This window comes from Periplaneta americana, chromosome 4 (genome assembly GCF_040183065.1).
Source record: "Periplaneta americana isolate PAMFEO1 chromosome 4, P.americana_PAMFEO1_priV1, whole genome shotgun sequence".
NCBI classification, from domain to species: Eukaryota; Metazoa; Arthropoda; class Insecta; order Blattodea; family Blattidae; genus Periplaneta; species Periplaneta americana.
In genome coordinates, this window is record NC_091120.1 from 94,982,697 (window position 1) to 94,996,001 (window position 13,305).

Below are 13,305 nucleotides of genomic sequence, written 5' to 3' on the forward strand. Positions count from 1 at the left end.
ATGTAAGATCTGAGTTTAACATCGACCTGTGCCGTTCTCTCATCTCTGCTGATATTCCTCTCTACAAACTAAAGAATAAGGTCTTCAGGGAATTCCTTGAAAAATATACTCAACATACAATCCCGGATGAGTCAACACTTAGGAAGACGTATGCTCCATCCATCTACGATGAGACAATACAGAAGATAAGAGATGAAATTAAAGATAGTTCAATTTGGGTTTCCATTGATGAGACTCCCGACAAAGAAGGTAGACTTGTTGGTAATGTAGTTATCGGTTTGTTAAGTGAACAATATTCTGAACGAATTCTTTTACATTGTGATGTTCTAGAAAAGTGCAATAACAAAACTATAGTTAAACTGTTCAACGAAGCTATGGGTATCCTGTGGCCAAAGGGTATTATGTACGATAATGTGTTATTCTTTATTAGCGATGCTGCCCCTTATATGGTCAAAGCTGGACAAGCATTATCTGTTGTATATCCTAAATTGACTCATTTTACTTGTGTGGCGCATGCATTTCATCGTGTGGCAGAAGTGGTCAGAGACAATTTCCCTAAAGTAGATTTGTTGATTTCATCAGTGAAAAAAGTATTTCTCAAAGCTCCCAGTAGAGTTAACGTGTTGAAAGAAATGTACCCTGAAATTCCATTGCCACCAAAGCCAATTTTAACTAGATGGTGTACATGGCTAGAAGCAGTTGAATATTATGCCGAACATATAGACTCTATTAACAATGTTCTCCTTGCATTGGACTCTGAAGATGCAGTCTCAATTGATACTGCGAAAACAGTTACCTGTGACATAAGTGTGAAGAATGACTTAGCTCACATTCAGCATACATTTTCATGCATCATAAAAACGCTCAAAAGTCTCCAAAATAGGCACCTTTCACTATCTGAAAGTTTTGAAATTATAAATAGTACTGTGGAACAACTGAATCGTGGTAGAGGTAAAGTTGCAGATGCAGTAAGAGCTAAGGTGGACACTGTACTTTCAAAAAACCCTGGATATGAAGAACTACAAAAGGTTGTTGCTGTGATGAGTGGTGAATCAACAGTGAAGATTAACTTGGACTTATCCCCAGCAGACATTGTGAAATTGAATTATGTACCAGTTACTTCTTGTGACGTCGAACGCTCTTTTAGTCAGTATAAATCTATCCTCAGAGACAATAGAAGAAGATTCACTTTTCAGCACTTGAAAGAAATGTTTGTAACCTATTGTTATGGTAACAGACAATAAAAATTGTGTTTTGTTGAAACTACATTGGAAGATAAGGTACGTCCATTATATTTTTTGTTTAGTTTGATTAAAATGTACCAATATTTAACGTACATAGTCATTTTTTTATAATTTTAAGTCCATATTTAATTCCATATTTTGGTAAAAATCCATATTTAATTCCATATTTTGGTAAAAATCCATATTTAATTCCATATTTTGGTAAAAATAACTACATATATATTTACATATTTCATATATTTTTAGTCCATATAAATCCGTTCCCTGCTTATAACTTTCAGTATGACCCTCATACATATAACTTCATATACTTTTTTATGAACATTTCCAAAATGAACAGTACATTTTTCATGTCTGTGAATTTTAGTCGATTTGCAAGAAATATGGCATGAAGGACTATGTGTGTTTCTGTCAATTTTATTCCCAAAAATTCCTCGACCAGTAATGGAAAAACAAACTGTCTGAATTTCTGTTCTTAATGGAAAGGAATGTTGAAAAAACACGAAATTATTATACATTAGGAGTATTATCGACTTCAGTTGCATACAATTAAAGTTCTGTGGCTGAGACATATTGATAAATTTTATACCAAGCAACTTCAGAGACTATAATTATTTTTAAAATACTTAATTTCTATAAAAATTCTATGAGAAATGTAACTAGGACAGGGGTGAAAGGGCAACATGTTTAAGAGACTAACGCATTTAAAAGTATAGTGGTTTATTTTTATATATATCGAACCTCTCTATGATAAGATCTCAAACTGCCAACAAGAAATTCATATACCCTAGATGGCATTACAAGTCCAGCTGTACTGTTATTGTATTCAACATGGCTAACTATATTTCCTAATTGAAAACAATAATCCAATAATGTTTATTATACACTACAATCTTGTGTAATTAGATTTCCTTTTTTTATTAACCCAATGTTTCCTAAAAACTACTTTAACCGGATATTTATAGATATAGTGGCAATGAATGAAGTCTAACTAAACATTATGTTTATCACTTCTCTCAAATAATTTACATTTACAGCCTAATTTAAATGTATAAAATATTTAACAATTCAGGACATACAGAAAGAATACAGTATGTGAAAGTAAGTTATGGACTTGTAAGAGCAAGCATTAATGAGAGTGAAACTCGTGCATAAACAGATTGCCCTCAATTACTGGTAAATTAATGAACAAGAAAACTCAAAATCCTTGTACACAAATCCCAATCATAGTTTTAAATGAAACGATGACGACTAAACAAATCTCCTACTCTTTGATGCTAAATCCTTCCTACTTCATCTTCGTATCTAAGAGTTTTCTGGGTCCAAATTTGTTTGCAGAAAATCAAAATGGATTTGATATAATAATATCTCATCTAAACGTTAATGTTTACTTTAATATCAATCCATCTGAATTCCCACAAACAAAATACATATTTCTCAGAAAAAGAAGGCATACATATAATATCTATTCTTTATTCACAATAGAAAAAAATATACAGAGTTCAAAAATTATATTTTTATATATGTTGGAGATACTGTAACTGAAATCACATGTTCCCAATTCCTACTCTTCGTTCTTGAAGAGACTGTGGATGTGGTCCAAGAATCTGCACTCTGATGTTCTGCAGACTTACTGTTCCAAATGTGTGCCACTGCAAAAAACTTACATACATGTTAGCACGCAATACAGAATATCATTTAAACTTCACTTTTCGGAAATAGAATGAATCTTTCTGTCTAGCCACTTGCTTATTGTGGGGTATTTTGTGTTTTATATTGTTCCGTGGGGATTTTGTATTGTTCTGACTTATTAATATACCAGCGAATATATCTCTTTATCCTTTTTTATTTTATGAAAGATAAACAAAATCTTAATGATGAGCACATTTGCAAGGTAAGCTAAAACATTGGCCTCATTCATGCTCAAGGACGGCAATCTCTACTTTTATACCAATACATCTAGAAATAAATTTTAAGAAGTCAATTTGTTTAGAAGTTACAAGATTGCACTATAGCGGAAATGCAAAACAAACGACTTTATCTACAATTTCATTTATTTTACGAAAGTTTTAGTCAAATGAACAGGAGAATGAGTAATGGGAGCTCCTGACGAATTACTGACACTATGAAATGCTTCTTCTACTGTATTAGTATGTAGTTAAGTTTCTATGAACATCTACCTTGAGATTTACATGGGTCCTCTATATTATTTCAGGTTATTTCAGAAGTTAATGAAAATGACAGAGAGAATAACATTATTTAAGCAATTTTCGAGAAAACTGCTATTTTGTGTCGATCTTTGTATATGAAGTTCAACAAATATAAAGTTATTTTACGAGCAAAATGATAATATTTCATGTGTACTCCGCAAATAAATCTTATATGATGCAAATAAAAAAATTCGTCCCAAAAACAAAACCTCGGAATCGGTTTTTACAATTTCACAATATTTTTTTTCCAAAATTATTTGTATATGATGACGTATAAACCAGTTAGAGTAGTATATTATGTGTACAAATTATTTTATCCATATTATCAGCTGTAGTGATTCATTATCATTTAAGAAGTGAAGCAATAATGAGAAAAACGTAACTATTTACCGATTACAACAAAATACATGGAACCACAAGTTTCTCCACTCTAGTTGTTATACAGATCTTTCTTGCTTCCTGCAGTCCAGATCTTAATCAACTAAGCTTAGTTTCATGAAAAAAATTATTACATATGAAAATAGTTCATGCCTAATGTCAGTATTTATTTCACACGAATAATTCATTATAATAAAAATTATATACAAAATATTAAACGCATGAATTATTTTAAGCATTTTTATACCATATGAATTGGAGTACATCATAAATGGTTTATGTAACAAAAAAATTGTGCCCAATGAGCTGTCTAGATATTCAAATATCTCAATTTTTCTTTTAAGATTACTTTCTTTTATGTTAATACTCGTATACGAAGGACGACAGAAATAACGTATTTCAATAAGTTCACACTTGCCACTTTTGGAGAGTGAGATTCGAAGTTATGGAAAAAAGGCTATTATGCAAACAAACAACAGGAACATATTTTCGATATGGTGAATAAAAACTTCAATTTCCCGATTTTCATTAATATCAAGAGATACAATACTGACCTCATATAACACGGATGAATTATTGAGGTATGCCACTTGTCAAGCTAACATTAATCAATATTAAATCCTAGATTAAATATAAGCTATTAAAGAGAAGTAGGCCTACTGGAAAAAGTGATTTTCTCTGGGTGGAGGGATTAAGAATATTATGATACAACATTTACAGAACTCTTCATTTTAGTTACGTTTTCACAAGGAGAAGCAATAATTTATGTAAAATTGTCCATTACAGAACTGCAAATCATATCTCATTTGCGAATGGATTGTGCAGATTGAATTCATGGAGCAGAATAGGAAAATTCCACAATAACGGTACTTCAATAATATGTCCAATAAATTTAATATATATAATTATATAGTTTTCCAGTTTCATAGTTTATAAGATATGCACTCTTCACATTTTTTTGAGATCGGAGAAGAAAGAACAGACATGACAAGCTCATTCAAGCAATTACAGAATAAAATTACACTCTACCCAGGGGTCGGCAGAACGTCAAAGTAGGTACATCATATGAAATGCAGCCCACTTTGCAAGACGAGGGGTGGTAGAAAGCAGTAGGCTGGAGGGAGGAGAGGACTGAACCTCGCCCCCATATAGTCTGGAAGTAAGTAAGCAAACTATATGATGTCTTAGCATCCTTCTGATGGATTTGAAATTACTCATCAGCTTATCCCGATGTTTTAATTAGTGAAGTGAAATCTGGTTCTTCATCATAATGATAATCGGCGCGCTTTTTCCTTAATCAGTATTAATATTATGGCAAAGTACACGTGATAATGGAGTTTTGTATAATGTCTCTATAATATGAAACCCTTTAAGTAGTTTAGAACATAACAAACATGTTACATTTTTTTTCTGTGCACTACAAAAGAATTTCTCTTCCCATTCTTCTACAAATATTCGTTTTGCTGCAGTCTTTACATTTAGTAGTTTAGAAACAGACATGCTGATCGCCAGTTACGTATGTACTCTGCCTGTCCTATGTGGCGTGGGTGTGTGTGTGTGGAGGGATGCATTAGTGAACTACCCCTGCATAAGTATGACGTAAGATGCGTCTTGCCGCATGAAATGCCGACTGCTGCTCTACCCAATGAACGAGAATATGTTTGCATTATCTCTACAAAATGTATATTAGTTACAAGATTTCCTGTCTTCACAAATAGAGTTCATGATTTTAATAAAAATAGGAATAACCTTTATAGTTAGTGGTAATTGATTTTTTTTCTCGGATGATCTCTGAACCTTGCGAATATTTAATGTATAGGGAGTGAACAATAAATTAACTTTGACTTCTTTATACGAAAAAGAATGATATGTAACAGTATTTTTAATCTAATTAATTCATAAATAGTATCATATATTAGAATGAAGTGGGACATGGGATCAGGATATGGAAGAAATTTGTATTTTTAATCCAGTGCTATAGCACGGCAACATACATTTCATAGTGCACAGAAACCAACAAATTGGAGTGGCGATTAAGCATTGAACTCTATGCTAGAACAATGATGTCATGCGCGAGTCGACAACAGAAGCGCTATGTTTTGAATGTTGCCTGGCTATAGTTGAATAGACCTTCCATTTCATTTTTGAATCCATAATGAAGTCCTCCATTTTACAAACAATGTAAATAAGGAAAAGTCACAAAGAAAAATCTTCACTAATTATATTATTTCTAAATATTTACACCTATATTTCTTAACTACTATTTACAAGAAGGAAAGAAAAAAAGAGAATGAACATGAGAACAGTCATCTGAAATTATTCAATCCAGCTATGAAGAACACTTCCAACTATCCCCATACTGCATTACCTGCAACTAATTTTATGCCAAAGGATATTAAGATCTTATTTTTCATGCCACTTATTTAATCTGCAAAAACCCGAAGAAAATTTCATTCTGCTCTTATCACTTTCAACTTCAGAAACTGGAACATAAACAGGACTGAAATACATCAATTACATTCCATCAAATTAAAATGGGAATGTTGTCATAAATAGAATACAGGTAGTCTCCAAGTTACATAATTCTAATTTAGGTTTTAATATGAAATGGAATAATATTAATATAGTCCATATATATCAGCCAATGAATGAACAGACTACAAAAATTCGCTTCATTTTATTATTTGTGAAGAAAATATTTAAGCCAAGGTAGGCACGATTAACTCTGTGCTTCAGGCTCATATATTCGCCTTCAGGTCATCATCAGGAGTCATGAATTACTCTTAACTGCTAATCCATGTTGCAGGCTTAAATTCAGCAGGCAGAAAAAAAACTCGTGATCCAGTGAAATTACAGTTATTTTATAAACGAGTAACATATGTGAATGAATAACAGTTCAATTACACTATTTTATTGTCCATCACTATAATTTGGAGAGTGCCTGTATTTTGGTGCCTATTTTAAAATGTGGATTATCTACTTTTATATAGTACCAAACAAACAGATGACCATTTCAGTAATGCAATCCAATGTTCTGCACATGAAAAGAATAGATGAGAGATGGTAAAGTCTTTGACCATGGCAAAATATTATATCATTATTGCATTTTTATACCTCTTTCTGCTCAGCAGAACTGTAGGAAATATATAGTATCTATTAAAAATATAATAAATACAACAAGAGATGCTGTACAGCACCACATATAATAACATACAGGTATAAACACATGAGGTACCTGTAAAATAATGTGCGCTTGCACCGTGTTCCTGTCAAAGTTTATGTTAAAATCCTCTTTTTGGGGAACAATGGAACGGAATGCTGCACAGAGTTTTGTACCACAAGGAACACCTAAATATTTATGATGCCCTAATAAATACAGAGAGCCAATGGAACCACGTACAAAAGAAGTAACACGTATCTTCAGCAAAGACATAAGTCAAGTTTCAATGCAGAAGCAAACTCACTTCCACATCATGAACAGCTACAAGTTTTCTTTCCAAACATTGATGAAGATTTAATAAAATATTTAATAATGTTGGTAAGTGACGAAGTTGATACCTATACAGCAAAACCTGTCAAGGCTGTTCACCTGAATTCAATCAAACATGCTAAAATTATAAAATAGTAATATTAAAATTTCCAAATCTAGCTTTGAATATCAATTTTTTACAATAAAAGGGACAAATTCTGACAAAACACGGTCGCCATCAACACAGGATTCACTGTATAATTATCAATTCTTTCCATACATCAATGGGCCTTATCACTGAACTACAAAGGTACCTAAAAGTTTGTTGTCCCAACCTACTCACATGTTAGCTATGTAATTTATGGCTGTAATAGGAAGTGGGATGATGAACACAAGTGACATAGTCTGGGTGTTAAACTAAAGAGAGGTATTGTGGAACAAAATTTTTATGGTAACATCTAAAGTGCGAAGTTGCATTTGAAACTTGTTCGAAATAACATTAGAATATGTTAAAATTTCCACAACATATGTAGCCTACTTTATGATCTAACAACAAAATAAATTCCGACATGGATTCATTGTTAAATTTTGGTCCCAATGCAGACTTAATTACTTACATTATAACAATCAACTGCACAAAAGATAAATGGGTATAAACATCAATAAATTTAAAAGTGCGAATTAATTACACATATCTGGACTTTCTATATGATATCGTAACCTAATAAAAATCTTCTCCTTGGAATTATCTATTGAAAATTAGACGAAACACGAATCTGAAATTTCAGGACATCTGGTCATTTGCTTGGTCTCAAATATGACTAAAATTATTACATGCCATTTTTAATGAAGGGGATGGAGGTTAGAATTATGTTCTGGAAATTTCACAAATGAAGGCACGTGAGATATAGTACTATGTTAAATATTTACTAAGTATAAAAATATTTCTATGTATATTTTCACCCCACAAAATTTTTTTTTACAGAACTGTATTCTTGAAAGTATTAAAAATGAAAGACCAGAATTTGGAAATTTATCTAACATCATCTTGAACACCCTATCTCTCATATAACACGTTAAGGGTAAGAGCATTCAAGTAGGTTGGTTTTACTTTCCCTCTTTCGAATCCCTTCACTGTAACTGCAGTTTAAGGACACCCAGAATATATGCCACTTGCAAGTTGATAAGAAATGCAGGTCCAATCATCCCTTTATTGATGAAAATGCTATATTTACGATGTACACTAGCAACAGCACATTTAGCATGCACTAAAATATTTAATGCATACTATTATAATACTGCTAGTGATCACCACATAGAACATATCTATGACTCCATTATCCCTGCCACATAAATGTGTTTGCGCTACAGTGGAGTAGCCAGTTTTCTGTTAGAATTGTTCCTAGAACTCAAACATATGTAACCAGCACTCACATCACATCCACTAACCAGTAAATTCATAAGGACGCTGTCACTGGGTACCGGAGGTGGCTGTTTCGGATGGTGCTCCTGTTGTTTGTTGCTGGCAGATGTCCCCCCTCCATCTAGTACCCAAACTGAATCAGCTCGGGGTCCCTTGGTTCTTACATTCTGGGTACCATTTGTCTGGATCAGCTGCTGCAACAGCTGGGATGGAAGTTTCTGGGGTGTCTTTAGCTCATTCTTAGTCCTTTTGTTTCCAGCAGTAGTGTACTGTTCATCTGTAGTGGGGGTACATGAACGTTTGCAAGGGCGTTCAGAGGGCCCAGCACTCCCACAGTTGTTTTTCTTCAGGTTTGATGATGGGCACATGGAACCACCCCCCTTCTGGGGTAGCAAACGCTGTAGAGGCAGCCCTGGAATGGCAGTCCACTCCATACTACCTGTCGGTGCTGTTCCTTGTAGGGGATACAATCAATGTCATCAAAACTACCACTCCCAAACAATGAATATATTAATTTATTAATTCAACATGATGTGCGAGCATAAATAATTTTGATAATGAACAGAGTGTCGCATATTATTTTAGAATTACAACAAAAAATTCAATCGAGGGGAAAAAACGTAAATAAATAACAACAGTGTTACTTTTTGAAGTGTGAGAATTAATGAGAGAAAAAATTAATATTTTAATATTTGAAAAGCAGTTATTTCTACGACTGTAATCAATTTATGTATGAATACTTAATTATTTTATTTAAAAAATAAAAGTGATATTAAGAAATTAGGAGGAAAGAAACTGGCCACCCTACCGCATTATCTCCTGGCTTAGTTGTCTCATAAGTGGTGCCATGTTGGTATCACTTGTGAGGTTCAGACTTGTCTTCGGACAGTTGACTAAACAATAACATTAAGAAATTATTCATCATCAACTCGTAGTCCTCTCTTTTTTTTTTTTTTTTTTTTTTTTTTTTTTTTTTTTTTTTTTTTTTTTTTTTGGAAACTGTCTCTATTAGCTAAATTCACTTTGCACTTTTTAAAATGATCACTCTTTTCCTGAGTAATAATTTGACTTTATACAGTACATTTCCTTCAGTGATTGTATACGATTTAGTCAAAATGACTCTAGAAATGAAGTGCTCAAGATACTAAAATTAAATAAAATATACCATGCCACAATAAAATTCCATTTTCTTCTTTGCAATACCAGAAAGTAATTTAGAATAATACACTAGCATAACAATGTTTACATATTTTACCACCCAGTTTCAATCTACACTCTTGTATTTTTTAGTGTGTATGTGTGTGTGTGTGTGTGTGTCCATCAACATGAAATTAACAACATTTCATTAGATTTTCTCTTCAGAGGGATATAATTTATTGTTCGAAAATTACAGTTTATTCAAGTTAATGACCATAATAAAGACTTTTGAATTCATCAATCTTAAACACTCAAGAACATTTAATATTAATTTGTATTTGCTAGCAACTCCAAAAGTAACACTGTCATTGTGAATAATTTCAAAACATGGATACTACTCTAGTGATATAATCAGAATATTGAATTCTACTCAATATAAATTACAATACTGCAATAAAATTCCTTTATATTTAGGATATAATTATTATAAGGATTTTTATTCTTGCTGGAGAGAATATTCTGATGGACAGTCTAATTCAGCATTCAGTTTACATAAAATAATGCTTTATTACTAACTATCTTATATTCACATACTTCAAAAGGCAATCTGCCTAGTTCTGAGATTTTAAGTGATGCTTTATTCCAAATTGTGTAAGTTTTCATAATTATGCTTATAATGTTAATCCACACATCATTATTCATATATTGATCAAATAACATGAAAGTCAATACTAGTTACTAGCTCTACATTTGAAAGTGGCAGTTTCGAAACTAAAATATTAACAGATAAGGAAATGTGTGATGGGGCTCAATCAGTTAACACTACAATTACATTAAACGAACAATTAATTAATTAGCTCTCATTACTTATATGAAATGACATTATTTATACTTGAATAATATTCTATCATATTCAAATTAGAAGACTTTTGATTACGGAACATTTGAACAAGCACTTTAATTTCAAATCGCAGAATTTTTGCAACTTTTCGAATCTTCAAAATGTGTGACATGATAAACAAAAATATAACTATGGTTTATGTACATACATACAACAAGGAGGCAAGCTTTGGAATATTTAGCACAGAATTTTTGTAATATGTGGTCTTGGGAAAATATGTAAACAATTTCGATGGAGAACTAACAGCAATAAAAATAGCTCTGCTTAATGTTTTATATAGATCACACATAAATTGTACAAAAGTATCAAATCAAGATGCACGGAAATTGTTTTCCAGTGAATATCATCTCGTAGGTCTGCATGGCAACAAAGAAGCTGACAAATTAGCTAAAAAGCTACCCTAGGCAAAACAAAGTCAAAGTCTAACTCTAATGTTGAATTTCCAACAAAATGCAAATTAATAAGGGGCCATTACAACAGACTTGAAATAAACAACTATGAAGAACTGAAAGACAAACTATATGAAAAAGTTCATGAGGAAAGACACATTTTAACAAAATCTCGAAAACAAACAGTAGCACATTTCTGACTGTTTCTGAGACATGATTGTCTTATTGAGAATCCCAACAAACTAAACTTGGCAACAATATCAAACTGCCCAATATGGAACAAAAATGAAATTTTGAACAAAAAGCACCTTCTTCTCTGTGATAATAGGAAGGACAACAACATTGAAGCAGTTTAATGGGAAGCTAGAAAAAGAATGATGCAAATCAACTAATTGCCTATCAACAATAACAAGGACAGCAGCTACAACAATATATATATATATGATAGTAATACTGCGATAGTGATTTTTGAGAACTTATTACAATTTTACTGAGCGAGAGAAGGACCGGATTTGTGCACAAACTTCTCCATAAACATTCCCTTAATACTTGACACAAAAAATCTATCTTCCTCTCGCTCAGTAAAGTTGTAATAAATTCTCAAATAGAACTATCACAATATTACCAACCATTTTCCTATGTATATATATTATATGTGTGTGCTAAAATTTTATTTCTTACTATACCGGTACTTAATATCTTCAATGAGAAATATATAATGAAATGAATTTTCCCGTTCCTATGTCGGGAAAAGAAGATAACATTTTCAAGTTTTCAGAACAGAATCAATATTAAAATTTCAGAATAGTACCTAAATATTAAAATATATTGTTATCGTCGTCATCATAGTAACAAACAGAAATATTTTTAATGCAAAATCCCGTGAAGCTAAACAAGCATCACCTTGCCCACATACTCTGTGGTTATATGTTTAGACTCTGGTGAAAATATCAGAAATAAATTTAAATTGATATGCAGCCCCATCACTGTCATCAACAGGATTGTATAATTATATAAAAAGTATAAATTCTACAACACGATATGTAAACAAATCATGGTTACAGAAATACTTACTTCGAACAGACTTCATCAGTATTTTCTATAAAAAAGACTGCAGTGTTTTATACATATATATTAAATACAACGCAGTATACAGGTACACCTAAACTTTAAGCAAGTACAGTATTTTATGAATTAATTAGAAAATATGAGTTACTTACTGTGTTCCTTGGTGAGGACTTGACCAAGTACTTCACTGGGATCCACTAGGCCTCCACCATGGTCATTACACTTCACTGGTGGCGGTCGACTAGATCGTTGCACGGTATTATCAGCGCACAATAATTGTGCTAGGTTTGATTCTATCGTGGTCTTTGTTACAGAAGTTGTTGATGCAGTACACCTAAAATAAATAAAAACAGTTCCTTATAAATATTTCGTGATACGTAAATACTGAAGAATGCACTGAAAATAACATGAAAATTTGAAATAGCCTATAGCACACACGTACACACACATATTATACACAATCTTCACTTTTTTCAGAAAGGAGAAAAACTAAGATGCCACTAGTTTTGAATTACGCCTAGCATGTGCATCTTATAAGTGAATTATAAGTTAGTATGGTAGCAGCATGGTTCGGCCATTTTCCTTCAAAATCTTCCACCTCATGAAACGGTACATTTATTTACCAGCGATTGTTCTTGTTGCTACTGTTGGTTTTACTTGAAAGAGGTTTGTCTGGAAGAGCTCCCCACATTAGGTCTGTTGACATCAGTAACGGAAAGTCATCACCAACACCCATTGGAATATAGGGAGCACGCATACTCAAGTCTTCGTCCATATCTGACATGTTGGTGTTTTCCAAATTCAGGGATAAGAAAGGAGTCATATTGTTGTCGTCTCCAGAATCTCCTGGACTACACAGTGATGGCAAACTGCAGTCACCTGGACTCTGAAAACAATGGTGGGCACAATACAGTTATCTTTCGATTGTGTAATTTTAGGACACTTTTAATTATTCAATTATTGTGATAACAATTTTTCGATTACATAAAAAGAAATTTAATTTCCTTACTTCTTTTCTATATTTCTATTTCATGCTCAGTTATGTTTCAATGCATTAATAAATATAAAATGTACTTATGATTGAGA

The 13,305-nt window shown here is 32.4% G+C and overlaps 1 protein-coding gene across 4 annotated transcripts in view; it reads right to left on the minus strand.

Annotated features, from left to right (window-relative positions):
- LOC138698063 (hypoxia-inducible factor 1-alpha-like) overlaps window positions 1-13,305 on the minus strand; it is a 512,524-nt gene that overhangs the window by 13,625 nt on the left and 485,594 nt on the right. For 2 of the 4 annotated variants that reach the window (XM_069823756.1, XM_069823753.1), the window contains exons 10-12: window positions 12,843-13,105; window positions 12,372-12,553; window positions 8,736-9,178 (exon numbers count right to left, since the gene is read on the minus strand). In XM_069823756.1, coding sequence (XP_069679857.1) covers window positions 8,736-9,178; window positions 12,372-12,553; window positions 12,843-13,105 — 888 coding nt within the window. The remainder of the gene's footprint in view (window positions 1-8,735; window positions 9,179-12,371; window positions 12,554-12,842; window positions 13,106-13,305) is intronic. The other 2 variants (XM_069823755.1, XM_069823754.1) reach the window with 2 other exon arrangements.